Source organism: Acaromyces ingoldii (assembly GCF_003144295.1).
Source record: "Acaromyces ingoldii strain MCA 4198 unplaced genomic scaffold FA10scaffold_4, whole genome shotgun sequence".
Classification (NCBI taxonomy): Eukaryota; Fungi; Basidiomycota; class Exobasidiomycetes; order Exobasidiales; family Cryptobasidiaceae; genus Acaromyces; species Acaromyces ingoldii.
Window position 1 is genome coordinate 1,084,557 of NW_020290250.1, and position 24,794 is coordinate 1,109,350.

The 24,794-nt window shown below is 57.6% G+C and overlaps 10 protein-coding genes across 10 annotated transcripts; 6 read left to right on the plus strand and 4 right to left on the minus strand.

Annotated features, from left to right (window-relative positions):
• Nucleotides 1-226: 226 nt before the first annotated feature.
• FA10DRAFT_253454 (hypothetical protein) lies at nt 227-4,125 on the plus strand (the record flags this gene model as incomplete). Its single annotated transcript, XM_025519689.1, has 4 exons — nt 227-644; nt 705-2,075; nt 2,277-3,178; nt 3,250-4,125. The coding sequence occupies 4 exons, from the start codon at nt 227-229 to the stop codon at nt 4,123-4,125; spliced, it is 3,567 nt and encodes a 1,188-aa protein (XP_025376519.1).
• A 66-nt stretch (nt 4,126-4,191) lies between these two features.
• Nucleotides 4,192-5,401, minus strand: FA10DRAFT_302673 (phosphoglycerate mutase-like protein). Its single transcript, XM_025525155.1, has 5 exons — nt 5,356-5,401; nt 5,171-5,294; nt 5,019-5,113; nt 4,377-4,947; nt 4,192-4,305 (listed from the first exon to the last, which is right to left on the minus strand). Exons 1-5 carry the CDS (start codon nt 5,392-5,394, stop codon nt 4,259-4,261), a joined length of 876 nt encoding a protein of 291 aa, XP_025376520.1. The 5' UTR covers nt 5,395-5,401; the 3' UTR covers nt 4,192-4,258.
• Nucleotides 5,402-7,002: 1,601 nt separating this feature from the next.
• FA10DRAFT_267893 (hypothetical protein) lies at nt 7,003-7,945 on the plus strand. Its single transcript, XM_025522089.1, has 2 exons — nt 7,003-7,818; nt 7,871-7,945. Exon 1 carries the CDS (start codon nt 7,275-7,277, stop codon nt 7,599-7,601), a length of 327 nt encoding a protein of 108 aa, XP_025376521.1. The 5' UTR covers nt 7,003-7,274; the 3' UTR covers nt 7,602-7,818; nt 7,871-7,945.
• Nucleotides 7,946-7,989: 44 nt separating this feature from the next.
• Nucleotides 7,990-9,239, minus strand: FA10DRAFT_267895 (hypothetical protein). Its single transcript, XM_025522090.1, has 4 exons — nt 8,719-9,239; nt 8,592-8,658; nt 8,214-8,535; nt 7,990-8,130 (listed from the first exon to the last, which is right to left on the minus strand). Exons 1-4 carry the CDS (start codon nt 9,187-9,189, stop codon nt 8,046-8,048), a joined length of 945 nt encoding a protein of 314 aa, XP_025376522.1. The 5' UTR covers nt 9,190-9,239; the 3' UTR covers nt 7,990-8,045.
• A 1,695-nt stretch (nt 9,240-10,934) lies between these two features.
• On the plus strand, nt 10,935-12,748 carry FA10DRAFT_267897 (hypothetical protein). The gene is made up of 2 exons (XM_025522091.1): nt 10,935-11,300; nt 11,381-12,748. Exons 1-2 carry the CDS (start codon nt 11,070-11,072, stop codon nt 12,653-12,655), a joined length of 1,506 nt encoding a protein of 501 aa, XP_025376523.1. The 5' UTR covers nt 10,935-11,069; the 3' UTR covers nt 12,656-12,748.
• Nucleotides 12,749-13,355: 607 nt separating this feature from the next.
• On the plus strand, nt 13,356-14,153 carry FA10DRAFT_302677 (hypothetical protein; the record flags this gene model as incomplete). Its single annotated transcript, XM_025525156.1, has 1 exon — nt 13,356-14,153. The coding sequence occupies one exon, from the start codon at nt 13,356-13,358 to the stop codon at nt 14,151-14,153; it is 798 nt and encodes a 265-aa protein (XP_025376524.1).
• Nucleotides 14,154-15,858: 1,705 nt separating this feature from the next.
• On the plus strand, nt 15,859-17,538 carry FA10DRAFT_295199 (hypothetical protein; the record flags this gene model as incomplete). The annotated part of the gene is made up of 4 exons (XM_025524460.1): nt 15,859-16,943; nt 17,027-17,136; nt 17,191-17,375; nt 17,470-17,538. Coding segments are annotated over 4 exons (1,449 nt in total), but the record flags the coding sequence as incomplete, so codon positions are not given.
• Nucleotides 17,539-17,737: 199 nt separating this feature from the next.
• On the minus strand, nt 17,738-20,597 carry FA10DRAFT_267899 (WD40 repeat-like protein). The gene is made up of 3 exons (XM_025522092.1): nt 19,525-20,597; nt 18,032-19,444; nt 17,738-17,948 (listed from the first exon to the last, which is right to left on the minus strand). The coding sequence occupies exons 1-3, from the start codon at nt 20,452-20,454 to the stop codon at nt 17,811-17,813; spliced, it is 2,481 nt and encodes an 826-aa protein (XP_025376526.1). The 5' UTR covers nt 20,455-20,597; the 3' UTR covers nt 17,738-17,810.
• An 865-nt stretch (nt 20,598-21,462) lies between these two features.
• On the plus strand, nt 21,463-23,489 carry FA10DRAFT_267903 (WD40 repeat-like protein). Its single transcript, XM_025522093.1, has 3 exons — nt 21,463-22,513; nt 22,586-22,693; nt 22,768-23,489. Exons 1-3 carry the CDS (start codon nt 21,612-21,614, stop codon nt 23,402-23,404), a joined length of 1,647 nt encoding a protein of 548 aa, XP_025376527.1. The 5' UTR covers nt 21,463-21,611; the 3' UTR covers nt 23,405-23,489.
• Nucleotides 23,130-24,760, minus strand: FA10DRAFT_267904 (Sec20-domain-containing protein). The gene is made up of 3 exons (XM_025522094.1): nt 24,434-24,760; nt 24,187-24,333; nt 23,130-24,105 (listed from the first exon to the last, which is right to left on the minus strand). Exons 1-3 carry the CDS (start codon nt 24,736-24,738, stop codon nt 23,481-23,483), a joined length of 1,077 nt encoding a protein of 358 aa, XP_025376528.1. The 5' UTR covers nt 24,739-24,760; the 3' UTR covers nt 23,130-23,480.
• Nucleotides 24,761-24,794: the final 34 nt, after the last annotated feature.

Here is a 24,794-nt window from a genome sequence, read left to right on the forward strand (position 1 = left end):
ATCTGCCTTATGCGGGAAGCCAACGGGGGTCCGAACTTTGGCATTGACCCTGCGTGTGACCTCTAGGTCGATCTGCATGTGCAAACAAGTTTTGGCGGGATGATAATTCGACCCGTGACTTCCTGCCCTTAGGCCGGGAGATGGTATCACGGACTTGCAGGAACATTATCTACTTCTTGCCATCGATGCTGCTTCTTGTCTAACACCAACCGATTCACTGACGAAGATGGCAAGAACGAAGAGGATTGCCACCGTCTTGGCATGGTCGCTCTTCCTGGTGGCATCGAAAGATGTAGGCGTCGTACAGGCGGCCGACTGTCCCTGTGGATATCTCGACACGACTACCAATGACCTCTGGACCGACTCGATCTTGACCTACTTCAACGAGACAGGAGCGCAACAGGATGTCGTCTTTTCGCCTTTGGTCTCACCATACTACATGGGGCAGGGGACTTCGGGCAACACTGGCAATGGGACCGAGGACTGGGCCGCAGCAGGTGACCAAGTAAATGTATGGGAAGATGCATTTGGGGCAACATATCGGAGCGGCGTCGCATACAACAACACGGACTTGCACAACGGCCTTTTGCGAATGGCCGTCAATCCGGCAGAGATGAAACATAGAATCGTTTACGGTGCAGAAGGTGAGATTACTGCCTATCTCTAGTGCTTTGCAAGAAAGCTTAATCGAGAACGCAATGCAGCCGTTACGAGGAGGAGAGACATTCTCTATGGTACTTTCCGAGCAGCTATGAACGCCTCGCTTGGGAACGGGGCCGGCACCGCATTTCAAATGTCAGCCAAATACAATGATTCGGAGACAGTCGACGTGGGACTGTACATGACAGACCTATACAACGAGTCGACGCTGCAGTGGTCCTTCGCTAGTCGCGGTAATGACGCCCATCCCTACAAGGTGCCCATTTCCTCGCTGATGGGCGCCGGAAGTCACGACAATGCTTCCACCGGATTCTACGAGCATCGCTTCGACTGGAAGCCCGAGAATATCGTCTGGACCAACAACAACACGAACATTTCTGCATCCAGTCACACAGTCCAGAAGGGAGGAAGAGTTAACATCCCTTCCAGTCCTGTTCCACTCTCCTTTCGTCACTGGAGCAACGGCGACCCGATCAACAGCCAGGGCCCACCACACGTCACAGATCACTACGCTTACGTCAGCTATGTCCGCTTCTTTTTCAATTCGAGTCTGCCTCTACGCACAGCCGATTTCAACGCCCAATGCGCCGCTGCCCAGGGACGCGCGCCCTGCAGCGTGGATGACCTAACCTTGCGAGGCAGCACAAGCTTTGCGCCACAATCCCTTGAAGCCATCTCTCCGGTTCACAGTCGTCGCAAAGCTCCAAGGTACAGCCTCATCGCCCTCACCGCTTCGGGCGGTCTTTTGGGCCTGTTGCTCCTCCACGGTATCGCCAAGTCGATCTTGACAACCAAAGGCGCGAGAAAAGCGGACCTTTCAATCAAGGCAAACACTACAAGTGGCTCAGAGAAAGATGACTATGCCGCAAATGGTTCAAAAGAGGATTCGCTTCCCAAGAGCGAATCTCCGACACTGTCAACAAGAAAGGATAGTTTCTCGGGTCCGTCAGGCCCTTCGTCGCGCCACGCCTCGTCGCTCTCTTCTTCATCTGGCAACGGTAACTCCAGAAGCATGAGTTATATTGTCGAAAGCCAGCCACTTGTGTCGAAATGGGACCCGACAGCTTTGGCGCAAGCCGCTCAAGCTCAAGAGGAGGCTGATTCCGAAGACGACTGGGAGAATGAGACCACGAATGGCGACGATTATTTCCTGGCTGATCGTGCCACCGAGAGTAATTTCGAGGCAACTGCCGGGGCGAATGAGAACGATGATGCACTCGGCAGGCCAGATCATGCGCCAGCGTGGCTGCAACATAACGACTCCCCATCTTCTTCCCTCGTGAACCTCGCAACGGAGGGTCTACCAACTCATGCGCGCTCAAGCTTTTCCATGCCCTCGACGACAACTCAGCCTCTGCTCTCAGGCTACGTGACGCCCACGAGACCATCGACGCGTGAAGATTACATGGCCAATGGTCCTACTACTGGTCTTGGCTCCGCCCGCCCATGGACTGGTAGCCTCAGTTCAGCCTCATCTGCAGGGCTTCCGCCTTCAGCGTGGACAGCCGATGGTCCTGGGCGCGACTCTGCCATGTCTTTCAACGGAACTCGACGAATTTCGCAGACGCCCGCCTTGAATCAGCTCCACCATGCGCTCCTCATGGAAAGTGGAAAAGATGACTTGACAGACGACCAACGCTCTGAAGCGGATCATGGGGACGAAGTTGATCTGGGCAGGGACGAGTCGCCTTTTGGAAAGAATCTCCCACAATGGATCACAGACTCTGCCGTTCCCTCTCGTCCTTCTTCGATATCGCAGGACTCGCAATTAAGTCCGGCAACCAATTTTGACGCAAAGGCTTACGCGAGGAGGCCTTCGATGGTTTCGCTCTACACTCTCGCAATGAGCCAAGGCAAGACGACCTCACCACAGATGGTGTCCGTGTGGACACGACGGGACCTGACGGATGACCCGGGACACAATTTGGCGGCTCGTGTTGATGCAAAGGCAGGCGAGACAAGCAAGAACGTCGGCGACGGTGCCGCAGAAGCGCCAAAGAAGAAGAAGAACGTTCTGCAAAAGATCAACGAAACCCTTTTCGTTGGTCCCGACGCCGCCAAAACTACTGCATCCGGCGCCGCCCGTGTAGGCTACCTGGAAGGCCTTCGTGGTTTTGCCTGTTTCCTCGTCTCCTTTCACCACTTCATGCTCATCTTCTGGTACGCTGCCACGACTCCTGGCGCGCCCACACACACGAATGGCTTTGAGGTGTGGTTCCACCGCATCTTTGGCGCGCTGCTCCTCAACCAGGGTCTCAAGATCGGCATCTTCTTCGTCTTGCCGGCGCGCGTCATGGGAACGCGGTATATGCTCCGTGGCCGCCTCGTGGATCTGGCCGATGCAACTCTTCGAAGAGTTCCCCGCTTGGCCTTCCCGACCTTTGGTGCCGTTCTGATCAACTACTTTTTGATCCAGGTCCAGGCTTACCAGTGGGTGCCGCGTCTGGCCTCAAGGACCTGGAGCACCTGGTCCTACTTCAATGACTATGACTCGGCCGGGTCTTTCATCAACTCTTGGGTGAGCAGCCGTTGTGGATGTCCCCCCTCACCCAGAAATATTCGCTCACAAGTGAACATATCGCTTCCTAGATTGCCCTTTGGTTCACTGTCCCGCCTCAATCGCCTGTTCTTCTTTCGACTTATGCGACCGGCATTCTGTGGACGATTCCCGTGATCACGCAATCCTCGTTTGCGGTCCTCATCACCGTCATCATCTCCCGCGAGATTCCAAACGCCATCAAACGGTACACTTTCTTCTTCCTTTGCATCCTCTTGTCGTGGTATGCGAACCGGCTCGACTACTATTTCATCGCAGGTCTCGTCATTGCAGACATGGACAACAAGCTCAAGTACCGCGAGGCTGCCGCCAAGGGCATTCCCCTTATGCCTGCCTCATGGGCCAAGCGCGTATCGGGTGGACGAGTCTCGCGACTCAGCATTCACGGCCAGGTGTTTGGCTGGATTCTCTTCCTGGGCGGCGCCATGTGCCAATACATGGAGTCGCTCCGTCTACCCGGTGGCGAGCTGAACGAATGGGAGCACGGTATCCTGCCGGACTTTACCAGCGCGGAGCCGCGCGTCTGGGTGGGCGACACGCTGCTGAGCTACTGGGATCCGCGCTTCAGCCTATTCTGCATGGTCATCGGCATGTTCCTCCTCGCCGACCTCTGCGCACCGTTTGCCACCTTTTTCATGCTTCGCTTCTGGGGTGCCGTCGGACGAAACGCCTTCAGCCTGTTCCTCTTGCATGGCACCATCTTTTGGAGCTGGGGCGCATGGCTCTGTCTCCAGCTTCTCAAAGTCGGCACGCCGTATTGGGCAACAGTCACAATCGTCTTCATTACCTCCTACTCGATTCTCGCCGTCATGTGCGAGCTCTTCACGAGGACCTTTGACGCATGGGGCGTGTCGGTCAGCAAGGCCCTCTGGCGCTACACGAGCGGCGGTCTCGGCAGACGGGATTAATGCGATGGCTTGGCCATCTTTCATCTTAGCCGTAGAGCAAAGCACCCACACCCCAAGGCTATCTTTTCGCTTTCGCTTTTCACAGTGTTCAATATTTGCATATCTATCAATTGTCTAATTCAGTCACCTTCTCTTATTTGTTGGACCGACGAGTGCCCTTGATAAGGAGCGGTACCATCCCTGAAGAGGTTCAACAACACGAGCGTGAGAACGAGTGCGCGCCCAAACTGCAAGCACAATGCCAGACTCACCGCCCGTTTTTGGCTTGAAATCGTCGTGGTCCACAGCTCGGAACAAGGCCTGCATCACGCCGCTGTGCGATGTGATGTTGATGACGTCGATCCCTTCTGTACGCTCAAAGATGTCGCTGAGCGCATCTGCGAGGCGTTTCGCCATCGTCTCGTGCGTCTCCTTGTAGTCGGATTTGAAGAGCGTGTCCTCTTCTTCCATCTTGCTATCTATGATCCATCCCTTCGGCTCCCACTCGGCCGCGACGTCGCTGCGTTTGCTGCGTTCGTCGCACGTATGCCGATCCTTGAAGTCTTCGCGTATGCTCTCAAGGATGACGACAGGCTTGGCGGGCGTGCGACCCTCAAAGGTGAGATAAAGCGTCTTTGCCGAACGGATCATGGGCGACGAGAAGTATGCGCCAGGCAAAGGAGGCGGATCTGGGGCTCCCTCGGACAGGAGATTGTTCCAGATGCGTCTTGCGTCGCGCGCCTGTCCTTCGCCCACGGAAGTCAAGGAAGGGTCGGGCCCCCAAATGAGCTCGCCATCGCCCGTGAGGAGCGACCAGTGATCGTCCCATGCTTTTGTGCCATACTGCACGTCAAGACAGGCATAAGCTTTCTCCGGACCCTCTTCCTTCTCAAGAAAAGCGCGAGTGAACCCACCTTTGCTTCGGCGACATTGTGATGGCCCTCACCGTGTCTGGCCGCATAGATGAGCTTGTACACCTCACCCGTCTCGCCTGACCTCTTGTTCTGAGCTGCATATCACAATGATCTGAGCTAACGATCTCGCTTTTTTCGACTGCATTCCTTACCTTGAATATCGTCAAGGAGGCCCTTCCATGTTTTGCCCTCGGCCAGGCCAAAGTTGTCTGCGATGGCCGGCAGCTCGGTGTTGTCAATGGACGGGTCCGTGTACACAAAGTAGCCGGGCTGAGCCTGTGCCAGAGTGAGGTTTCAGCCTCCTTCTCTCCCTACGATGCATACCTTGGAGTCTCACCTTAAAATGGTAGCGTGACTTTGGCAAATTGAAGGACATGCTTGCCGTGAAGACTGGATGGTTGTCGCGAAGAGCCGCTACACAACTACTGGTGCAGATGGGCTTCAGGTTGGACGGGCGAATCAGCCCAGCCTTCGCACGGACCACTTTTTTTCTTACAGACTCGCCACGCTTTAGCTTCTCAGCCAGCCGGAGCACGTACAGGACTGTAGGAGCGCACGGGCGTCGCAATCAACATTTGCGCACCGCCTTGGCTTTCGTAGCAAGAATGAGCTCCGAGGTGCACAGCTCTGCTGGGAGAATAGATCGTTGGAAAAGCAACCTAATCGAGCCAACCTAATCGAGCCTCTTAGTCGACGAAGCCAGACACAGGTAGGGTGTCCCTAGAGCTTCGCCATCGCATAAGACGCGCGTGGTCTTGCGCAGCGAGTGAACAAGCGACTTGGAAGATGGAGGCGACTGCGGAGAACGCCCACCTTCCGTCCATGTACGATCGCATCAAGGACGGCAGGAAAAGGAGAGTCCCGTCGCGCTTCGCGAATGGCATCGAAGGTGACCAGCCTCGAAGCTGCAGGAAGGAAGGGTGCAAACAAAACAGGCGAAGGAAGCGTACAGGGAGAGAGTTAGACCGGATTGTACCGAAGGAGGATAGTATCGAAGCAGATTCCTTCGCTGAGAGAAGAGGAAAGAGAGGAAAGACGAGAGTGCAGGCCGAAGAGGAAGAGGAGGTGAAAGGGAAGTCGGGAAAAGAGAAGACGAAAAGAAGGAAGCCGAAGAAGATGGTCCAAGCAGAGGATCCGAAGGCGAAGGTTGATCGGACTTACGCAGCACCATCAAAGGGACCCGATTTATGGGCAACGGTATGTCAGGTTGCCTCAATATACGGAGCGGTATGTTGACTCTTTTGTTCCCACTCAGAGCGAAGCATCGATGCTGGCCGCGACGCCATTGTATCCTAGACGGACCAACGTACACATATCCCAGGGAGGCTACGCTCGCGCGATGCTTCTTCGCTTTCCCCTACACAACACGCAGCTCTCACCGTGGGACTCGAGCCGTCCGGAGTTGCTGCAGATCGAGTTGTGGGTGCGTCGGTAGCCTAAGAGCGATGAGAGATGCTCACATCACGTTGCAGCCAAGGGCACGCCTTCCCCGTGGAGCCCCTCGTCAAGACATGCTCGGCAGCACTTCCCCTTTGTCTCTTCTTCACTGGTCACAGGCTGGTCGCCTCGCTCACCAGTGTCAACGAATCTCCCTTTCGTCAACTTATTGAAAAGAGCTGTCAAAGCCTCCTGATCGGCGTCTTTCGCATCGAGACTATCGAGCGAGAAAGGCTCGAGGGCGAGAAAGAGAAGTTCCATCTGGTGCTTCGATGGATGGAAGACAAGCATCCTTGGTACGCTCCAACAGCGCCTGCCTTTGAAGCTCAGGTCTTTGCTCATCCACTCTTCAACGAGGCACCTTGCACCTCGTCCTCCGTTGGCTCTCCCGCTGCTCATCTTTTCATCGCCATCGTGTGTCAACGGTGCAGGTGTACCATCGATCGGCTTGACTGGATCGGTTGGAAGTGCCTTCGCTGCCAAATCACTTACCAGGCTCGGCAGCTCACTATTGAGCGGGATGTCCCCTTTGGTCGGCTTCCGATCACCTATACGGGCCCGAGGATGGACAATGGAAAGGCTGCTGTGGACCTCACAAGGTCCTCGCGCGAGCTTTACGTCTGGAGCGACCATGTCAAAGTAGGCCTCTTTTGTCTCTACTCTTCCATAGTGCTTGTCTCTGGACTGATGCAACCTCAAGAGCGTAACCTACAGCTCATTGATCGGCAAAGGTGTGCGTCCCTCGACAAATCATCTTCTCTCATCAGCCCACCTCTCATCAATGGCCGACATGCTCCTGCCCAAGCTTTCTCGCTCTCCATGCCCTTTAGGCGCGCGGAGCTGTCCTCTTCTCTGCCAAACGCCTTCTTGGCAGCTTTCCGCGCCGCCGATGCTCTTGGCAACCCTTCGAAAATTCCTTTACCCTACCATCAGCCCACGGATGTCATTACTTGTCCGCCGCCACACGCCGTTTGCCAACTCGTCGAACACATCAACGTGAATATTGAGCGATTCGTCGAGGAGGAAGAGAATCTTGCCATTTTCAACGAGGTGACGCTCTGTGCAACAACAGAGGCGAGGCTCTGTCTGCCTGAGCAGCAGATCGACAAAGAAGATCTCGTGGCTCCTCATCACGCCTGGGCCTAGTGAGTATGTTGTCAGAGCATGATCCCTGCTCCGCTTATTATCGCTTCCAACCAGCCTTGGTTCGACGGCGTCTTTGCAAATCTTGCCGAAATTGGTCGACAGCGGGTCAAAGGAGAACGCTGCTTCTCGTAAATTCAGCGGTGCGGCCACTTTGACGCTGCATCATGGCGACATGGTCTACTTTCCCAATTGGCTGGCGTTCCAAGAGCAGTACAAGGTTCGTCTGCTCAGAGAAACTGAGAAAGAGTGAGGCTGAGATCTGCACGCAGGTTATCGTGACGACAAAGGCACTTGGCATCTTTGCAATCTGCAGGCACGTCATCCCGTTGCCAGAGTCTTAGGGCTCAGCTACCACCCCGCGGGTCGTTCATACGTGCTCATGGTGCGCCGTAAAAGTAGACCGGTCAATGTAGCAAGATGTATAAGTACAATTCAAGGTATCAATCACACCGAGCTGTGCGCTTTGCCTTGTTCTGCACCCATGTCGTTCTTCATGCGCTGGACCTCCGCTCGCATGGCCTGGCATTGTCTAGAATGCAGCCGACGTTCGTTTGTCAGCCATCGCATTCCTTGCTGAAAGGAAACGGCAGAGGGGTTTAACTTGAGACACACCTTCTGATCAGGGCCGCTTCCTCTTTTCTCCTCTTAACCTGCTCCTCCATTGTACTCCTTAGCGTCTCTCTCGCCTGTACCGGTCTTAGCTCATTGAGGAGATGCTGAAAATTGACGACAATGTCGTTGATCTCGCCTGCAATGTCTTGGGTCACGAATCGCCATCCTTCTTGGGTGGCCATCATGCCCTCGGGCCCATCGTCGCCCACGGGTACTTCGGTGCGGAAGTAGTACTCTTTGGGAGGAAGGAGAATCTGGTCGATGAGGGTGAGGTAGGTCTGAAGAAGGGTGCGAAGGAGAACGTGCAGCGTCGGTCGGCGGTCTGCGTTATTGCCTCGTGAGCGGTGTCGGGTGATTGTAGCATGCGGCCAAACTCACCGCGGATTCCCGGCTCATACATCTGTCTCACACCCGTGTCTTGAAGATTGGGCAGTTGCTCGTCGATCTGTGCCAATGATCAGCTCGAGAGGGAGAGCGTGGGGAGAGAGGGTTGTATCATGCTCACTGGCCATCGATCGCCAAAGCATGAATAGTATCCATCTTGCTCGATCCAGTCGACATTTGGTCCACCCATTTCGAGCATCACATCCCAGTCTGGTGCGGGCAGGAGACTCGGCTGCTCGTTTTCTGTCTTGCCTTGGGGATCCACGTCCAGGGCACCACCTCGCTCGGCAGCCAGGGCCGACTCAGCTTCCTCAAGCAACAGCCCTTGCCTCTTTATTCTCTCGCTCGGCTCGATCTCGTTCCACTCCTCGCGCATTGCATCGTCCAGGCGATCTCTGAGGACGCGGTACCGGTGGATGTTCTGCCTCGTGAAGCGAGCGTAGACGCCCGGAATCGGAGGATAGAGGGAGGCGACGACTTGACCCTGCTGGCCTCCTCCTTCGTTTTCTGCTGGCTGCTCTTGTGCGTGTAGATGCGCTTCATTGGAAGGACCCGGCTCGTCCGACCCTTCGTACATCTGCACGTCGTCCATCCTCTTCCTCGTTTCTCCTCCAGTGAGGACCGATTTCAAGTTCGTCGAGGCAAGGGAAGATGTCTCCACCTCCCTGTAAATTTTGTCATTTCTCAATTATCACGCGTCTGGCGATCGGTCATTTACAGAGAGCTGGTACCCTCAACACCAGCAGCACCCTAGCGTGCAGTATGGGTAGCAGCAGTAGATAAGAGGTAGAGCAAAGGAAAGGCATGGACATCTCGGCTCATCAACTTGGCGCTCGGTACGAACGGTATGCATCTCTTCGGTCGCGGTTTGCTGCGAGGTACCAACGGAAAAGGCACTGAGCCGCTCCATGGCTCCGGCTCGAACTTGTCGCGCCTTGCAAATGTCGTTGGAGTAGTGATCACCTTTGCCGTCCTCTTCTCGCCCATGCCTCTTTCTAAGGTGCCCCTTAAACACCCCATTCTCGAAAAATTCTCGAGCTTTGTCGGTGCACTGCTCTTGTCCGAAGAGGCTCTCGCAAGCTGTGCCTTCGCCATGATTGTCCACTAAATCCCAGAAGGTCGATGAATTCAGCATCTTCTTTTTGAAGAGACTGGCAGTCAGCCTGCTGAATTCGGCGCGAAAGTATCTGTTCCACTCTTTCCCTAGATCGGGGAATGCCCCAGACGAGGAGGGAGGAGACTGTGTTCTCGTAATGGACATTGGGGCCGGGGCGGTCATCTCTCCCAGACCGACTGCAGTGGGCTCGCTGATCTCTGTGATCTCTGATTGTGTAGCCAACGTTGAGAGAGCTGACATGAGGAGAGACAGCGCAAAGGAGAAGTGGGGCTTGACCATCGCAGGATGAGGTTCGTGAGGATGAGGTTCGTGAGTACGAATAGCATTGAGAAATCAGAATAGCGAAAAGCACAGCGTTTTACGTTGTTCCTTGTGAGTGAGATTGATCAGTGGCAGAAGTTGTACTATGCCTCGGGCATCTCTTGTATCGAATGGCAATGCTCTACCGCATCTCAGTGCAACGGACGTGCTTTTCACTTGCCGCCACAAGCAACACCTTCGAGTTGCCGTGACTTTTGATTGAGCCGTGTTGCCCCGTCCGCCTCTCCTGGCCTTTGCACGGGATCAAACGATGACACTGCCTCCCAATTTTCAGCCCTCGGGGCGGTCACTTTGTGGTGTGCCTGGAGGCGGCCGCCATGGGACACCAAGACAGTTTCATTTCAGCGCTACACGCTCACGGTGTACGGTGTGACGAAGAGCGACGGCAAGCAGATCCTGCTTCATAACGTGTATCAAGGCACTGCCCAGTAAATGCTCGGAAGAAAGACGCCCAAAGGCCCGCCTGGGCTGCTGCTCCAGTCGCTACTTGGACCTCGAGCGCGGCGAAGGCAAGTCTAGGCCCATGCGTCCGTTTCGATGAGCCGAAAGCGAGCCGAACAAAGCGGTCGTGTCGGACACAATATTTCTCCTTCATTGACTGAAGTGAAGCGGCGTCGCGATAGTCCGATCGAAAGATTCGACAAGCGCCGGAGTTGCAGCAACGCTTAGCGCACCGGTCGAAGAAGCGTTTAAACTACAGTGGTACAACTTTGAAATGCGCCGAAGCTTCCTTGGCTTTATCTATATTGACCGAAGAACAACACACCGGGATCACTGGACTTGGCCCTGCAGATTCCTCGGTTGTCGGCGCACCGATGGAAAGAAGGCATGCAATCTATGTCTCGACATCTCAATTTGGTTCATATCATGTGGTCCTGCACCATGCACTCGGTTCTTTGCCTTAAAAGGCGATTATAGTTTTCACCCGCTGCACCGGTCGCACCCCTATTCGCACCATCTGCAACCGTGCTTCCCTCTCTCCCGCTTGACTTCAATTCTTGTCTCTCACAACGTCGCCAATCACACAGAGAGAGATGGCGGTGGCTTCTTTGGCGCGGTCAGCGATTCTCGTCGCGACACTGTTGCTCTTCTCTTCGTATGTTGTTGCACGCGCCATGGCCTCACCGCGCACGCTCGGTGCACCACGGTTCGAAGTACAGAGACGGCACACACCCCAGCTCGATGCTCGCGGCGACGGAGGCTGGAGCTTTGTCAATTACACAGACGGTGCCGAGGAGGCCCTGATCCCCGTCAGGAATGGCGATGTGAGTTTCACGCGATCGTGCTCCTTGTTGCACTGTTGTCTTTTCGACCCTTTTCTAAAGCAAGGCGAGCGCGCTTTTAGGGAGCCCTCTACCATTGGCTCAAGGCGGACACCGACTTTTCCAAGCTGAAACGCATCGTCTGGGTCTGTCACGGCAAGGGTAGGGACCCGTGGAACTACTACAACCACATGCATGCCGCGCTCGATGCAGCGGTGCAGAGCAACCAGGGCGTAAACGAGGATGAGGTGGGCATCTGGTCCGTCTCGTTTTGGAACCAAAAGGACACGGGCGCCTTTCCCTGGGACGACAGCAAGCCTGACGGCCAAAAGGCCACGTCAAACATTCTTGTCTGGGAGGAGAATGGATGGGAGGATGGGCAGAAGAGCATCTACCCATCCAACGTCAGCGTCTCGTCGTTTGAGGTCCTGGACAATGTCGTTGCCTACTTTGCCAACCGGACCCTCTTTCCAAATGTCGACACCATCGTCATGGCCTCGCACTCAATGGGTGCACAGATGCTTCAGAGATACGCCGTCCTGGGCAACATTCCCGAGACGGAGCAGGAGCTGCACTTTTACGTCGGCAACCCGGGCGCATACATGTACCTTGACGAACGCCGTCCCACGACGGGAGGCGCCAAGCCGCCGTCTTCCTGCCAGGATTACAACGACTACCACTACGGCATCAACAACGTCGATGCTAACCTTCCGTACGGCCAGCCGACGCCAAACGAGGACATGCTCTGGGCGCGATACCAGCAGCGTCGGGTCCACTATGCACTGGGCATGGCCGATGACGGACCGGGCGACACTCACTGCCAGGCTCAAGTGCAAGGCGACTCACACCGAACGAGGGGTGCAAATTTTGCCGGCTACCTCGAACAGCTTCCCGGCGGATATCCAAAGAACCACACACTCGATTACGTGCCCAATGTCACGCACGATGACGCGGCCATGTTTGCGAGCTCCGAGGGCATCTTTAGACTCTTTGTCGAAAACGACGCACAAGGGCGGACGCGACCCTCTTCGCTACCAAACGGCCTCACAAACGGTGTCAATCCCACATTTACAGCGCCCGACCCCGCCAATGCGGACCGAATGCCGAGCGGCACAGCCTACCAGGACACGACCGTCAAGGTGCTGACCCAGCCGGCGAGCAAGGCCAGCAGCGGCAGCAACGGCAGCAGCGGCGGCGGCGGCGGCGGTTCTCCGTCGTCGCCTGCGTCCTCGTCTGGCTCGCCGAGAAACGCAGCGAGCAGCGCGGTGCTTGTTAAAGCGCCCGCCATCCCCGTTTTGGTCTTCGTTGGCAGCGCCGTAGCGTGCGCATTGGCAAGCAGCTCCTTGTACTCCAACTAGATAGAGTGATGCACCCTGGCATCCCCACCCTCTCTTTCCGTAGACATACCTTGTAACTCGTAACTGCATTCTTTCTCGGTGACGTGCGCAGCAATGCGATACATCATGATCTCACCGAATTATCTCTCTGCACAGTCTACCTGCCAGAAGGAGTATCGAGAGCCTTGCACCGACGCCGAGCCGAGAGATGAAGTTGTCTGTGCGCACGAAGGACAGAGGTCTCCGAGGCGAGTTTGCCCGGGGAGAAAGCGCAGCACCGCCCCCGGACGGCGGCGAGTGGCCTACAATGAGGAAGAAGAAAGTGCAGGAGAAGGATGTGGGACCCCCGCGACAACTCTGCTCATCGTCACAAAGGGAAGCTTGGGTGACTGTGAGTCGCGACATCGCACAGGTTCCAAGCCTTCTCCGTACTATTTTGGGCATCTGGTCGAGTGGCACCGGCATCGGACGGGCCCTTTTTTTTGCTGGAAAGCGAGAGAGGGATGCCTCCCTTCGCACGCAATGGCAGGGGCACGAAGCACAATGGGGAAAGACGTGCGAAACAAGAAGAAACGAGCTGGAGAGCACAGGTATAAGAGAGGCCTGTCCATCACTCCCAACCGCTTCCCACCATCCACTTCCTCCTCTTTCCCCTTCTTTCTGCTACAACTTTTCTTCTTTTCCCTCGACACTGTTCCGTCCACTACAGTCTCTCGACACGATGAAGTTCGCAACCGCAATCCTCATCGCCGCATCGCTGGCTTCACCCGCGATCGCCATCAGCGTCGCGTCCACGGACCATGGCAGTCGTCGCCACGTCGCACGCGACGTACCCAGTGCTTACGGCCTGGGAAAGGGCAACGACAAGTTCAACGCCACGCCTGCGGCACCTCCCACGACGACGTATGGCGACGGTGGCCACAAGTCCATCTACGACGCCGCCAACGTGATCCCGTTCAACACTGTGATCAAGTGCTACTACAAGGGCAGCGACGGCAAGAAGGTCGACCTGCCCGACCTTTACCTGCATGGAAAGAACCAGGGTAAGACTGCCAGCGATGGTGTTCCCACAGTCTCCTTTGGCGATGTTCCTGTCAGCACTACCGGCGGTAGCCCCTACGAGGACAAGAGCAAGGTCAGCCCGGTGCCCGGTGCCGATGACGCCAAGCACGTCGTCAAGCCCACCACGAGCAGCTACAAGCCCACGCCCGACGTCAGCATCAGCGATGGAATCCCCTCCAAGGCCTTGGGAGGTAACCAAAACAAGGGCTACGGTATCAACAGCGGAGGCGTTGGCTCCTACCCCATCGGCACGGGGGATATCAAGGGTACACCTGTGCTGGGCAACGGCAAGAGCTCGCCCAAGGAAGTCAAAGGTGACAGTCCCCATTACGACACCAACAATGACGATGACGACGGCGATAACGACGACGATGACGATGAAGATGCCAGCAAGTGGTCGCCCAAGCAAGCCAGCAGCGACTATGGTGGCAAGTATCACCGTCGCTTCCTCTCCTAGTTACATAATAGCACCGCCCCGTCTCTTTTTCCCCCCACCCACCCTTCTTTTCATTTCCACCATTGAACAGTATATGGTAGAGCATCGCCTTTCTTCCTTTCCTTTCCTTCTCTAGTCTCGTGACCATCCATTCACGCACTGGGCCGGCCCGCCACTTGAAATAAAGCTTTTCCTCCCCTTTGAAGTCCTGCGCCGTTTCACAGTAGTCCCTTTGTGCTTCTTCGTCTTGACCCCGGAGGACCGCATCCTTTTAAAACAGCGACAGCAAAAAGGCAGCAAAAAGGCCGCAAGTCCGCTCTCGTGAGCGCGCTCAGCGGTCTCTCTTCGTCAGCGCTGAGCGAATGAGAATGCGGCCCGCTCCTCTATTTCGAGCCGCTTGTCTTTTTTGCCACCGTGTGCAGCCGTTCTGCCGGCCGCGTTCCTGACTGCACACACGGCGGCTCTCACCTCAATTTTCTTTGTTGGAGCATTGAAGCATTGGCAAGATTGGGAGGCTGAACCCCTGTACTCAGATCGGCGTATCTCGCTATCTTGACTTGTCGTGATCGGGCAATATTCATCTCTATAAAGGGCAGCCTCTCCCCACTATTCTTCTCGCCCTCTCTGCCCTTCGGTTCCTCATTAAAGAGCGCCACTCCCTCCTCTATCTCCCTCTTTCTCAACAAGCGCAGTCACGTCAGAGATGGTCACCCTCATCTCCCGTACAGCCATGGCGCTTGTCTTCGCCTCTTCCGTTCTGCTTGGGCTCGCCACAACAGCGGTCCACGCCGCCCACATTCCAATGCACAAGCGGGTCGAAGAATCGACGGAGAGGGCATATCTCGACAGCCTAAAAATGACAGAAAACTTTGGCAAACCGGTCTACATCTGAGCGGAGTGCGTCTTTAAGCCTGGCTGTTTTCTTTTTTTCCTTGCGCACAGGAAGGAGACTGACTCCGGTTCGGCAGTCAGCTTGAACGCAAGCTTTCCCAGGTGCGAGATCCCGACGCGGGCTCGTCGTTTCAAGGAAGCTACTGCTGGATCACTCCTCCTCCCCTTTTGTCCTTGACTAGCCTCTGTTATTTCATTGAATGGTCATCTTTTTTATATGACTACCACAAGCTCTCCAGTGTTTCTTAGCTTTGCTTTGCTTGTCACGATTTCTTTCATAAGTATGATTGTTCCTCCCCCTTCTCCCGGCGGTATTGTTGAGACCGCTTGAAGTAGGTCAGCCTCGAGCCGAACATGCCGTGGTTTGGCACGGAGCTCAGAGACGGAACCAAAGAGCTCCAAACTGGGAGGGTGGTCGGGCCTGATTCTTCTTCTCAGCTGGAAGAAAGGAGCGGAGGAGGTGGTCCGTCTTGCTTCTAGTTTTTTCTTCTCTCTCTCTCTCTCACACACGCCAAGACTGTTTATCTCCGACGGAAAAGTCACCAGACGAGTCCGTCACTGTTTGTTCCTCCGTTGCTTCTTACACAAGGATAAGGAAGCAACAATGGACTGGGCTGAAGAGAAAGAACAAAGAGCGAAACGGTCGGCGCTAAGCTGCTTTACAATTCATGAAGCCCGCTCTCCTTGGCTTTCGCACGGAGCACCTGCAGACTGCGTCCTTGTCAGAGAAGAGCGGCAACACAGCGGAGGGGAAGACAAAGCAGGGAGTGCTGCATCCAGAGGAAAAGCGTCGAGCGCTCCTATAAAAGAGCGACTGAAGATTCGCCTTTTGCATCCCCTCACCCTCTCCTTCCAGGAAGACCCACACTTCTCTCCTTTCCTCTTTCGCGCGCTTCATTTGTGTCTCGAGGAAGCCAGGCACCGTGGGCAACTCTTGTTCAACATCACCCTCCTTTACCGACCACGCTCGCTACTGTCAACAAGACGTACACGGTACAAACGCATACGTTCACGCTTCGACTGTGACACCACGGCTCCGATGAAGAAGATACCGACCAGTCTCCTGTCCGTCCTCACGGTCCTCTTCTCGCTGCAGCTGCTCGTCACCTGCGCCGGCGTCGCTCTCGAGGCTCGTGGACCAGCCAGCCTCACCCTCATTCATGGAGAAATCGATGCCAGGTCCGTCCACCTTGGCTCGTCGGTGAACGGTCCGACGGACGCCGACGCCTCGCTCTTCTCGCGCGACTTTCTTGAGCGCGGCGCAGAGGACAACAACGCAAGATCGCAGCCGAACAAGATGATCAAGCGAGCGTGTCAAGCCTCGGAAAAGAACTGTATTACCAAGTCCTCGCTCGACTGCAAGAATCATCCATGGGCCTTTGGCTGCAAGTCCACCGACTTTGGCGGATTCAATCACGACGGAACTCCTCCGTCGTTTAAAAAGCCACCAACAGTGTCTCCGAACCCGCCTTACAAGACACCGCCGTCGGTGAAGACGCCTCCTCCTCCTGGAGGGCCATCGTACGGCGAACCAAACGGCAACTGTGGCAACTGTCCCTACGGCTATGTGTGGTTAGGCTGGAGCTGCGTCGCTTGGACTCCCTGCGTGCAAGGCCAATGCCCCCCATGCACGGACGGCTGCGGTAACTGCCTTTTGGACCTCTGCTTCGACCATTTGATGCCGCCATTCTGTACCGGTGAGCAATGCGGCAAAGATCCTCTCGTCAATCCATATCCCAAATGCAACCCAGGCGACAAACAATGCATCTGTGCCCTTTACAAGCAGTGCGACACAGGCGGCGGCGGCGGCGGCGGCGGTAGCAGCGGAAAGAATCCCGGCTGCGACGAGCCGTGGTGCCAAAAGTGCCCGAACCCACGCAAGAAGCCCACGCGGCCTTGCCCCACGATCGGAGAACAGGAGTGAGTCAAGCTTGCCAGAGTGCTCTTTTTCTCGTCTCTTCTTTCCTGCTGAGCGTGGTGGCGGTGGATGTTGTCGAATACAGTTGCGCCGAGGCGGACTCAAGCTGCGTCTTCACCGACGACAAGTCGTACGTCATCGATGCGGAAAACCTCATTGGCTGCACAGAGACAGATTCAGAGGGGCACGGTCGCGGTGAGTCTGTCCACTCGGACACACTCTCCCAAAGAGAAGTGATCCTGATCGCAGTGTTTCTGCGCGGTGCGACAACAGGCCGTTGCAAGTTCTCTGGTGGACCCTTGACGGTCGTGTGCCCAAACACCGACAGTCAGCTCTACGTCTTACTCGACCCCGACATGGACAAATCAAAGAATGAGTACAAGAAGGCTGGCAACAAGAAAGTGCAGGCCTACTGGACTTCCAATGAGGCGAGTGTCCGTTACTATCGCTCACTGAAAGAGAAAAGAGGCGGAAGAGGTAAATGCCGCGCATGAACTGACCCCCTTAGACACCATCCCTTGCCCACAGAAAACTCAAGACAAGTTCAGCACCGTCGGCTCCAAGAAGGGAACAGACCTGCATGTCCACTGCACCTGAGCCCAAAGCCTACATTTCCTTTTTCCTTTCGAACACTTGCCCCATCCCCATGTCTTTCCTTCCCCCCTTCACCTTCTTCACGCCCAGATCGAGCTTCGTCTGTGGCTTTCTGCGCGAGCCCCATTTTGCGAAATGAAGATGCTCTCTTTCGCTCCCCCCCCCCTTCTTCCCAGCTTTGTCAAGTTCAAAAGACATGTTCCCAGCTTTGTCAAGTTCAAAAGACAGACGAAGATGCGAGTCTAGATCCAAAGTGTGCATTTCTTGAGATGTCTCTACAGTGCCCAGACCTTGACGAGGTGGTCCTTGCCACCGCTGACGGCGTACCGGTCCATGTACCTGACCTTTTCGACGGGCGACGTGTGGCCATTGGTGGCCAGCGTCCGCGTCTGGAGTGAGGTCCTGTTGAAAATCTGCAAGATGGGGCCGCGCCAAGCATAGTCATTAGCCAAAGAAGCACAGGAATCCCCCGAAAAGAAGAGAAAATTCTACGCACCTTGACCTGGTTCTCGCCCGTGGCGGCCACAATCTTTCGACTGTCAAATTGCACGTCCGTTACGGGGTAGTCGAATCGAATCGTTTCGGAAATGGCGCCGGTGCGTAGGTCCCAGATGCGTACGCTCCGGTCGAGACTGGCCGAGACGACGTGGGTCTCGTCAAACTGCAGCGAGGTGACGGGCCCCGTGTGGCCATGCAGGGTCCTGTGCGCCTGGCCAGTCCTCATGTCCCACATGCGTACAGCGCCGTCACCCGATCCGCTCGCGAGTGCATAGCCCCAGAACTGGACGCCTCCCACAAAGTCCTGGTACATCTCCCAGGAGCCGTCGGCAAAGGCTGGGGTGGGGTAGGAAAAGGGCCCCGAGAAGTTCTTGTCGGCCATCAGGGGTGCCGCGCCCGACGAGATCCTACTCCCGGGCACGGACGAGGACCCTCCCAGGCTGGAGCGACTGCTGCGGTCCCGCACGGGCGAGCCGAGGATCTCATCGGACGACGGGGTGGGGTCGGGCATGAGCGACTGCGACGACGTCGGGTTGGAGATGGCCCAGAGAATGTCCATGGTGAGAACGCACTGGCCCGTGTTGAGGTCCCACTGCCTCAGCGTCTTGTCCGACGCACCAGTGACGAGGCAGGTGTCGTCAAAGTAGAGACTTGTCACGGCCTTGCTGTGGCCCTCGAGGGAGCGCAGGCAAGGGTCGTGCTCCTTGTCCCGATCGTCGGTGCCGTTTCCCTTGGCAGAAGGCCCACCTTCGTCGTCGTCGTCGTCATCGCCGCCGCCACCGTTGCTCTCACCCCCTTGCTTGATGATGCCACCACCCGCCTTGCTCTCGCTGGTGGCCTTGATGCTCAGCCTCGCCTCGTAATCCTCGACGCGGTGCAGGTCCCACAGGCGCACCGACGAGTCGACACCGCCGGTGATGCACAGCTCGTCCTCGACCTGGAGACACTTGACGGTGCCAGAGTGGCCCCGCAGACGACCGACCTCTGCGCCCGAGGAGAGGTCCCAGACGCGGACGCTGTCGTCGAGGGCCGACGAGACGAGGGTGCCGTACGGCTCGGAAAAGTCGAGCGAGGTGATGGGTGCCGTGTGGTTGGCCAGCGTCATGAATGCGACGCCGGGCGGCAGCTCGTCATGCTCCGAGGGCAAGAAGAGGGCTGCCTTTTTCCGGCGCGAGGAGCCCGTCGCGCCCGACGGCTGCGCCATGGCCTCGGCAGCCTTTGCACCTGCATTGCCCGGCATCTTGCTCCGGTGCCTCTGCACGGCCAGCAGCTCCGACACGCCCTCGAACTCGTCGTTGAGCTCGAGCTCCTCCTCCTGCAGGTCGAGCAGGTCCTTTTGCAGGTTGTCGCGCACCAGCGCCAGCGCCGCCATCCTCGCCTCGACCTCTGAGATCTCGGCATTGAGGAGCATCTGAGCGTGGCCAGAGAGGGAGAGATTCAAGGTCAGCGTTCGAATATGGCACAGCGACGGAGACGAATGCCCAAACTCACCCGGCGGATGTTGATGTCTTCTGTCTCCTGCACGATCTCGTCCTTTTGCGCCTGCAGCTCCGTCTGGCTGAGCGGCACCTCCTTTCTCGACACTGCGCTCCGCCTCGCCTTTCTCGCCTCTCTCGGCTCAAAGTCGGCGCCGGGCACAGAAGACGCTGCCGCTGCCGCCGCCGCCACCGCCGCGGCAGAGGCGCCTTCGGAAGCGGCGCCGGTGCTGCTGCTGCTGCTGCCACCGTTGGTGAGGAGACCCCGGGCGCTGTCGCTCATAGCCTTGAGGCCCAGGTGCGGTCCATCGCGCCCCCGCGCTTTACGTCGCCTCGCCCTGCCCTCGAGGCTCGACGGCATCGTGGCCTGGAAGCCGCGGAGGAGCGAGACCTCGCGTGCAACGCCCCTCGGCTCCTCGACCTCGCCCTCGTTGGCGGCGGTGGCGAGGATCTGGTAGGAGCTCTCGAGCGCATGTAAGTCCCTCGCCGTGACGGGACCCTGGCGCAGCGAATTGCCGAGCCTGATGAGGGACCGTGCCGGGTGGCTGAGGCTCAGGCCGCCCGAACCGGGCCGGCTCAGCGGGAGGAAGCCCACGAGGGCGGAGCTGCTGACGTTTTGCGAGACGGTGTTGCCGGCGGCGACAGCGGCACTCAGGATCCGTGGGCGCATAATGTGGGGCGCCACCTCGGCGAGGAGGCGGTTGTGCTCTGGCATGCCTGCGTGGCCGTCGTTGCCGCTCGAGGAGCCGAGAAAGGGCGAAAAGTAGGCCTGCGTCGACGCGAGCGCATCGCTGAATGCCGACGAACCGGCCTCGTATCGAAAGCCACCGCTCCCTCCTGCTCCTTCCCCTGCTCCTCCTACAGCCCCTGCTCCTCCTCCTCCTCCTCCTCCTGATCTTCTCCCTCCCTCTGCCGAGCCTGCCTCGTGGCTGTGACGATCTGACATCGTGGCTGCGACTGGCCCGACCGACGGCTTGCTGCGTGTGCTGCGTGTTCTGTCTCTGCGAGGGAAGAGAGATTGGATATGAATCGGATCGAGACGCGTCCGTCCAGGCCGGAGACGACTGAGTACACACACTAGGGCCTGTCGGGTCAAAGGGGAAAATGAAAAGCGAGAAAAGTCCAAAGTCTAAAGCCAGGCAGAGATCACGCGCAAGAAGAATAGGGCAAGGTACAGCACTACTGATACATTTCACTTGGTCTAGTCCACTCTGGCACGCAATCAGGACGAAGTGGGTGCGCTCGCCTGGCTCGCTTCCGCCGCCGCCGCCGGCGACACTGCAGCCTCGTCGATGGGCTCCTCGGAAACCTCTTCGAACGGCGTGCCTGCTGTGGTCCTGGCGAGGACCTGGAGCTCGCGGACGATCTCGGACGCTGAAAGGTGGCAGGGGGGCCAAGTCAGTGAAGGGTGCTCCCCAACCGCAGGAAGAGGAAGAACGCATCTGACTGACCTGACTTTCCTTCGATGTTGAGCTCCTGCGTCGGAAGGCCGTCTGCAAGAGCCGACATCAGTGACTGGAGTGGTGACTGTGTGAGACAGAGACAAGGAACACACCATAGTGAAGCAAGATGCTGGGCCTGACCTTGGCGGACACCGAATCTGTCTCGCCCGGGCTTTTTGGCGATGCAGGCGCAGCGAAGCTGAACCTGACATCCAGCTCGTCGTTCCAGTACTTGATCCTCGGCATGACTGTCTTGACAAATGCGCGGTGGGCCCGATCGGCGTGCGCAGACGAGATGCCCTGCACCTCGATTGATCGGAGCGGGGGCACGGGAAGTCGCTGAGCGCCCGGGCCCGACCGGAGCTGCGCGAGCGTACCGATGACTGTCCGCTTTGACATGCTTTTCCTGCCCCTTGTCGTTCTTCTTTGCAGTCGAGAACGATGTGTCTCTCTGCTCTACACCGTCACACGCTTTTAAAAAAATAAAAGTTGAATCGGAGATGGGGCGGGGCACGTGTTGCAGATTTTGAGTTGCAACCCAAAGCATCCTTCTCAACCGCAAAGGCCCCTCAGACAGACTCGGACGCAACCTCTCTCTGGGTGTGCTCGACGCCAGCGGCAAACGGCAACACCATAACGGCCGAGCGAGATTGGGACGGGCATGGACATCCCGCTGTCGTCGGACGCGCTCGACGTGGCGTTTGCGCCGGCCGAGGACCGCTTCCTGCTCGCGACTGGCCTCATCTCGGGCAAGGTCCAGCTCGTTGACTACGGCGAGCTGCAGGCCAAGAGGGAGCGAGGGGCACTAAAGAGGTCCGAGGAAGATGAGCTTGATGACGACGACGACGACGACGATGACGTGGAATCAGAGGCGGGAACGAGACTAGTCGACGAGGACGGAGACGGAGAAGGAGAGGAAAGCGCCGATGAAGATGAGCAAGGGGCACGAACAAGCGCACCACGACGAGGCGCGTCGGGCCACACGAAGCTCTGGACCAGTCGGCCGTCGCAAAAGTCGTGCCGGGGCGTCGCCTTTTCGCGCGACAGCAGAGACCTCTGGACGATTGCCAAGGACGGCTCCATCGTTTGCCTCGATGTCGAGCACGGCGGCCAGGCCAAGCTCGAGTGGAAAAAGGCGCATGCGGCCGCTCCCTCGCGGCTGCTGCCCCTCCACCCCACAACAACAAACGGCCTCGGGAGCAACAACAGCGGCGAGCTGCTGGCGACGGGCGATGACGATGGCGTCGTCGCCATTTGGGACCCCAGGAGACCGTTCAAGGGCCAGGTCGTCTCGGAGCCTGCGTCGCTGGACGCTTCGACGTCGTCGGCTGTCCGCACCTACTCGCACCACTACGACTGGATCACTGACATGCTCTGGTGCGAAGGCTGGGTAGACCCGCGGACAAGGAAAAAGAGCCGGGAGGAGGAAGAGGAGGAGAAGCGGAAAAAGGAGAAAAAGAGGCGGAGAAAGGATAGGAAGAGGGGCCAGCTGGGGAGCCAAGGAAACGAAGAAGACGAGCAGAGGGGAGCGCAGAGACACCGGGAACGACTAGTGGTGACGAGGTGAGTCGACATGGGTGAAGATGTCTTCCTCTTCTCTCTCGATCGTTCATGCGAGAGAGTTTCCTATATCAGTGGCGACGGATCGCTGTCGGTGATTGATCTGCGGAGCGGCGGCAAGGCTGGCGTCGACGTGAGTGAGGACCAGGAGGACGAGTTGCTGTCGATTGCCTCTGTCAAGGGGTGAGTCACTGTTCCCTGCACCAGCGCGCGTGTATACCCATCGCTGACCGCTTTCTGGGGACCACTTGACAAAGGGGGAACAAGCTCGTCGTTGGCACGCAGCTGGGCATGCTCAGCCTATGGTCGCCCTCGCGCGGCATGCTGGACCACGTCGACCGAATTCCCGGCCACCCTGCGAGCGTCGATACGCTGTGCACGCTGGACCGTGACACAATCCTCACGGGCTCCTCGGACGGCCTTGTTCGTGTCGTCCAGATTCTGCCCCACAAGCTGCTGGGCATCGTGGCGGACCACGGCGGGATGCCCGTCGAGCGCATCGTCCGCAAGGGCAGCTGGCTCGCGAGCATCGGCCATGGGCCAGAGGTGAAGCTGACGGACATCAGCGAGCTCCTCGAGCCTGGAAGCGAGGACGAGGAGGGGGAGGACGACGATGACAGGGAGGCATCGGAGGAGGATGATGATGAAGACGAAGAGAGGGACGATGGAGGAGGGCTGAGAGCTGTGGGCATGGGCTTGGCAGAGGCGCCCCTCTCGAGGGCAGCAAGGGCTGAAGAGGACAAAGAAGACGAAGAAGAAGAAGAGGAAGAGGAAGAGGAAGAGGAAGAAGGGAGTGAAAGCGATGCAGAAGAAACGAGGAGCAGCAGCAAAAGGAGCAAGGTCGAGGTGGTGCCGAAGCGGCGAGGGGGAAATGACTTCTTTGACGATTTGTAGTATCTGCTCTTCTCCTCTCTCTTCTCACCATGAGTGTATTTTGTATGCAGTCTACTGTACAGCGAACAAGTCTGTGTCACAGCTCAATGTGGTGCACGTCTGGTGTGGCAGCGGCGGGCGCCGCATCGTCGGGTTGCGCTGCTGGCTCCGCGATGGAAGACGAGGCGGACGCGGCAATGGCCGTCGTGACGGCCGTCTTGGCAGCCTCCTTTGCAGCCTCCATTGCGCTCTTGGACCAGGCCGAAGCCGAGGAGGCTGAAGAAGAAGTAGCAGCAGCAGCAGCAGCGGCAGCCGAGGCCTGCTTGGCCAGCTCGAGCTTCTCCTTGACGTCGCCCATGCTCCTCGTGCGCGTGGCCATGCCGCCGATGCGAAAGAAGAAGCCCAGGATGCCCACGCCGCGGTCCCAGATGCGGACCTTGAGAATGTAGAGGATGCATGCGCAGAAAAAGGCAAAGCTGAGGAGGAGCAGCGCTGCATCGTACAGGTCTGCGCGCTCCATGCTCTTGATCAGCTGGCGCGACGAGGCGACGAGGTCGGAAAAGGACTGGTACTGCGCCGTGGCTGCCTGCAGCGTCGTCGAGGACTCGTCGAGGAGCTGCGACGAGTAGGACGACTTCTCCAGCTCGGCCGACATGAGCGCCACGGTCCGTTGGAGCGCCGATGTGACGTCTGAGGAAGCCGTCATGAGCTTGTCATCGGCGCTGCATTTGTTTCATTCGTAAATGCGAGGATGGGTGTGTCAGCGTGGGACGTCGCTGTTGCCAGCACAGCAAATCACCCACCCTCGATCATCGGCGGCGGCCGCCTCTCGCCTCCGCCGACGCTCCTCTGCGCTCGATGCCATGTCCCCAAACAGATCTCCACGGCCCGCATTGGCTCTTTGTGCCTTTCGAGCCTGCACCATGGCCAGGTTCGCCTCTCGCCTTGCCCTGTTGGTGGATAATGATGATGATCAGACCAGGCCAGAGAATGAAGCTCAGCTGGAATGGTCTCTCTCTACCTGCCCAAGCTGGGAAGTGATCCACCCACCTCGATACATCTTGCGAGGCCCTTGTCACTGCCTCTGCCCATTCCCGGCGCTCTGACTCCGTGTCGCCGAGATCAAAGGCTTCGAGCTTGAACGCCTCGAGCGCCCGGTCCACGTCGAGGAGCGTCGCAGTGAGCTCGGACTCGACGTCGTCGAGCGACGGCGCCCCCTCGGAGCGCGGACCGAGCGACGAAGCTCGCTTCAGACTGGGAACTTGCACGGCATGGACATCGTGCAGCAGGCGGAGCAGGCGCTGCGGAGGCGCTGCGACGACGGCGCCCTGGGACGACGACGACGACGCAGACATGGCGGATGAGCGTTCTAGCGATGGCGGCTCGAGCTTAATAAAATGAAGTGCAGAGC

What these genes read in the sequence shown, in the direction of transcription:
- FA10DRAFT_302673 (XM_025525155.1), bottom strand. Translation starts at nt 5,394, where the DNA reads ATGTCCTTCAATTTGCCAAAGTCACGCTACCATTTTAAG. An exon ending in CCTCCTTGACGATATTCAAG is followed by an intron (nt 5,114 to 5,170) that starts GTAAGGAATGCA and finishes TGTGATATGCAG; the next exon opens with CTCAGAACAAGAGGTCAGGC. An exon ending in TTTCAAGCCAAAAACGGGCG is followed by an intron (nt 4,306 to 4,376) that starts GTGAGTCTGGCA and finishes GAACCTCTTCAG; the next exon opens with GGATGGTACCGCTCCTTATC.
- FA10DRAFT_267893 (XM_025522089.1), top strand. Translation starts at nt 7,275, where the DNA reads ATGCCCTTTAGGCGCGCGGAGCTGTCCTCTTCTCTGCCAAACGCCTTC.
- FA10DRAFT_267895 (XM_025522090.1), bottom strand. Translation starts at nt 9,189, where the DNA reads ATGGACGACGTGCAGATGTACGAAGGGTCGGACGAGCCGGGTCCTTCC. An exon ending in GCTTTGGCGATCGATGGCCA is followed by an intron (nt 8,659 to 8,718) that starts GTGAGCATGATA and finishes TCATTGGCACAG; the next exon opens with ATCGACGAGCAACTGCCCAA. An exon ending in GTATGAGCCGGGAATCCGCG is followed by an intron (nt 8,536 to 8,591) that starts GTGAGTTTGGCC and finishes GCAATAACGCAG; the next exon opens with ACCGCCGACCGACGCTGCAC.
- FA10DRAFT_267897 (XM_025522091.1), top strand. Translation starts at nt 11,070, where the DNA reads ATGGCGGTGGCTTCTTTGGCGCGGTCAGCGATTCTCGTCGCGACACTG. An exon ending in TCCCCGTCAGGAATGGCGAT is followed by an intron (nt 11,301 to 11,380) that starts GTGAGTTTCACG and finishes GCGCGCTTTTAG; the next exon opens with GGAGCCCTCTACCATTGGCT.
- FA10DRAFT_267899 (XM_025522092.1), bottom strand. Translation starts at nt 20,454, where the DNA reads ATGTCAGATCGTCACAGCCACGAGGCAGGCTCGGCAGAGGGAGGGAGA. An exon ending in AAGACATCAACATCCGCCGG is followed by an intron (nt 19,445 to 19,524) that starts GTGAGTTTGGGC and finishes GGCCACGCTCAG; the next exon opens with ATGCTCCTCAATGCCGAGAT. An exon ending in CGGGCGAGAACCAGGTCAAG is followed by an intron (nt 17,949 to 18,031) that starts GTGCGTAGAATT and finishes CCCATCTTGCAG; the next exon opens with ATTTTCAACAGGACCTCACT.
- FA10DRAFT_267903 (XM_025522093.1), top strand. Translation starts at nt 21,612, where the DNA reads ATGGACATCCCGCTGTCGTCGGACGCGCTCGACGTGGCGTTTGCGCCG. An exon ending in GAACGACTAGTGGTGACGAG is followed by an intron (nt 22,514 to 22,585) that starts GTGAGTCGACAT and finishes TTCCTATATCAG; the next exon opens with TGGCGACGGATCGCTGTCGG. An exon ending in TCGATTGCCTCTGTCAAGGG is followed by an intron (nt 22,694 to 22,767) that starts GTGAGTCACTGT and finishes CACTTGACAAAG; the next exon opens with GGGGAACAAGCTCGTCGTTG.
- FA10DRAFT_267904 (XM_025522094.1), bottom strand. Translation starts at nt 24,738, where the DNA reads ATGTCTGCGTCGTCGTCGTCGTCCCAGGGCGCCGTCGTCGCAGCGCCT. An exon ending in GCCTCGCAAGATGTATCGAG is followed by an intron (nt 24,334 to 24,433) that starts GTGGGTGGATCA and finishes ATCCACCAACAG; the next exon opens with GGCAAGGCGAGAGGCGAACC. An exon ending in GCCGCCGCCGATGATCGAGG is followed by an intron (nt 24,106 to 24,186) that starts GTGGGTGATTTG and finishes AAACAAATGCAG; the next exon opens with CGCCGATGACAAGCTCATGA.